This window comes from Odontomachus brunneus, unplaced genomic scaffold (genome assembly GCF_010583005.1).
Source record: "Odontomachus brunneus isolate Ranch 3 - 2012 unplaced genomic scaffold, Obru_v1 Obru_scaffold_027, whole genome shotgun sequence".
Classification (NCBI taxonomy): domain Eukaryota; kingdom Metazoa; phylum Arthropoda; class Insecta; order Hymenoptera; family Formicidae; genus Odontomachus; species Odontomachus brunneus.
Window position 1 is genome coordinate 1,575,616 of NW_022639477.1, and position 2,264 is coordinate 1,577,879.

Consider the following 2,264-nt stretch of genomic DNA (forward strand, 5'->3'; position numbering starts at 1 on the left):
GGGGGGGGGGGGGGGGGGCAGTCGCGTTCCGCATTCCATTCACGCGTCGCGTCGCGTACTCACAGCTCTCGCTACGACGATAACGCCGGGTGATCGAGCACGTGCGTCGATACAATTGTTAATAACTCCGCTCGTAGACGTCGTGGCAACTTGAAACGAAGATCATTGGAAAGGGAAAATTATCGCGCTTCTGATGGACGCAAAATTGCGGAACAAGGATCAGAGTAATCATGTAAGTAGAAGAGAGTTTTTGTGCTTGCGTTAAGGCAAATATTAATTATCGGTTTATGTTAAAAGTCAATGGCAAATCTTAGTTCGGGTTTCTTATGCAAAGCATCAGTTTTATGATTTTGATGGGTATAAAGTGCAATTTGAAAGAAAAGCGAAACGACAATAATGGGAGCTTCTTATCTAATAGCGAGTATTTTTTTCGTCGTAGTGTAGAGATTTAAATAGTTAATAAATTTAGTCTCAGTAGCGACGGCATGACCAGTTCCTGTTTTATTAATACATCTTAGCTACTACAGTTATATTTTTCACTCTTACGGGGCTAAACTTTTTGTTGCGTGTATGAAAGCTTAATATATTGCCAGTCGCGCAAGTTATGATTTAGGCTGTGGAAACTATACACTTTGTCAGTAGTACGCCTTAGCATATCTTAACTTAAATTTTCACAATTTCTGTAGTAGAGGAGTCGATGGGATAAGATATAAAAATATAATTGTCATAATTTCTGCAATAATTAACTTCTCTAATTAATTTTTCTAATAATTTTTCTTCGGAATCATCGAAAGTCCATGTTGATCAACGATCAACGATCGATCGTAAAATGGGGAGATCTTTCTGCGTGGTTGGCAATATATTAAATAATGATGAAATTAACCAAGAATACGGCAAATGTGATTCAAGGCAAATATATCTTTTATTTTGTTTCATATGAAGAGTGATTATAATCAATTATTTAAGTACAATTAACTATATTTTATACATTCGTAGTACCTTAATTCCTAATTCTAAATTCTCTTTTATCGATAAAAGTTCTTCTAAATGTGCTTATAAGTCAACCGAAGTCAAAAAATATAAGCAGGGTTGTGTCATAGATTTCGAAATTACATCTATGTAGATTACTTACGCATTGTTTGCGTGATGTATACATGGTCTATTTTCATGTAGATAATTTAAATTACGTTTAGAATATTGTAAATTATATTAAAATAAACACAATATTTTACAAATTATATTAAAATATACAGAATAAATATAAATAAATAAAATACAAATAAAAAAGAAATATTATATGAAGTTTTCATTTTATATTTTATGTGATAGAGTTATACGTTTAATTTTAAAGACAAGAATGTTATCAGAGAATAAACTCTATATGGAATAGAGAATCAATAGAGTCCATAAAGATTATGAACTCTGACTTATTTAGAAATCAGCGTTCATAAATTTATATGAAACTTCTCTAAATATTAAATAACAATAAAAATTTGTCTTAATTAATTTTTGACCAAGTCACATATTTTTTAAACAACATCCATAGATCAATCATTATCTACATGAATGACATACACAGTTTACGTTGTTTGCACGTAAACGTGTAGATTATAATTTTACGTGTAAACATCTAATTATAAGTTACAATTGTAAGCTTACAAGTTACATTTAGAAAAGCACTCTTTTATCGATAAAAAAGAGTAAAAAGAGAACATAGGTCATAGTGTCGCCACGGCACTCAACATGCTAAACTGTCAGACGACTATGTGCAATGAATGTTCTCGCGTCGCGTTTGAAAATTCGTATATCGCGGAAAAATCGCGCGCCGCGTTTCCCCGATTGATCGATTGATCCAACCGGCCGACAGCTGCTCGTACCGTTCCGAAAACGCAGACGCGACGATGCGCAACGTTCTCCGACGCGTGTTGGTATGGTGCGCGATGCGCACGAGCAGCGCTCGACGTCGCGGAGGTCAACATACCGTTATAGCCGCGCGTCGTCTCTATTTCGCGGACTGGACCGCGTTCGGATGATGACGGCGCCGTTTGCGCGACGCGCAGCGCCGCGCTGCGCCGCGCTGCGCCGGCCACTGCACTGGATGCATCGGCCCGAGGACGTAATTGCACGAAAGCGCAATTATCGCGACAATAAGCGCGTACGCGCACACGCGCCTTGTCCAGAGACAATGTGGACAATAAGAGAGAGGGGGGGGGAGAGAGAGAGAGAGAGAGAGAGAGAGAGAGAGAGAGAGAGAGAGAGAGAGA

At 37.8% G+C, this 2,264-nt stretch overlaps 1 protein-coding gene across 3 annotated transcripts in view; it reads left to right on the forward strand.

Moving 5' to 3' along the window:
- The window catches only part of LOC116842782 (serine/threonine-protein kinase tricorner), a 193,077-nt gene that overhangs the window by 8,328 nt on the left and 182,485 nt on the right, over positions 1–2,264 (forward strand). Inside the window, exon 1 of one of the 3 annotated variants that reach the window (XM_032812464.1) lies at positions 216–232. The exons of the other annotated variants lie outside the window; for them this stretch is intronic. Coding sequence (XP_032668355.1) covers positions 231–232 — 2 coding nt within the window. The 5' untranslated portion in view covers positions 216–230. Of the gene's footprint in view, positions 1–215; positions 233–2,264 lie in introns of those variants that run through there. 3 annotated transcript variants of the gene reach the window in all.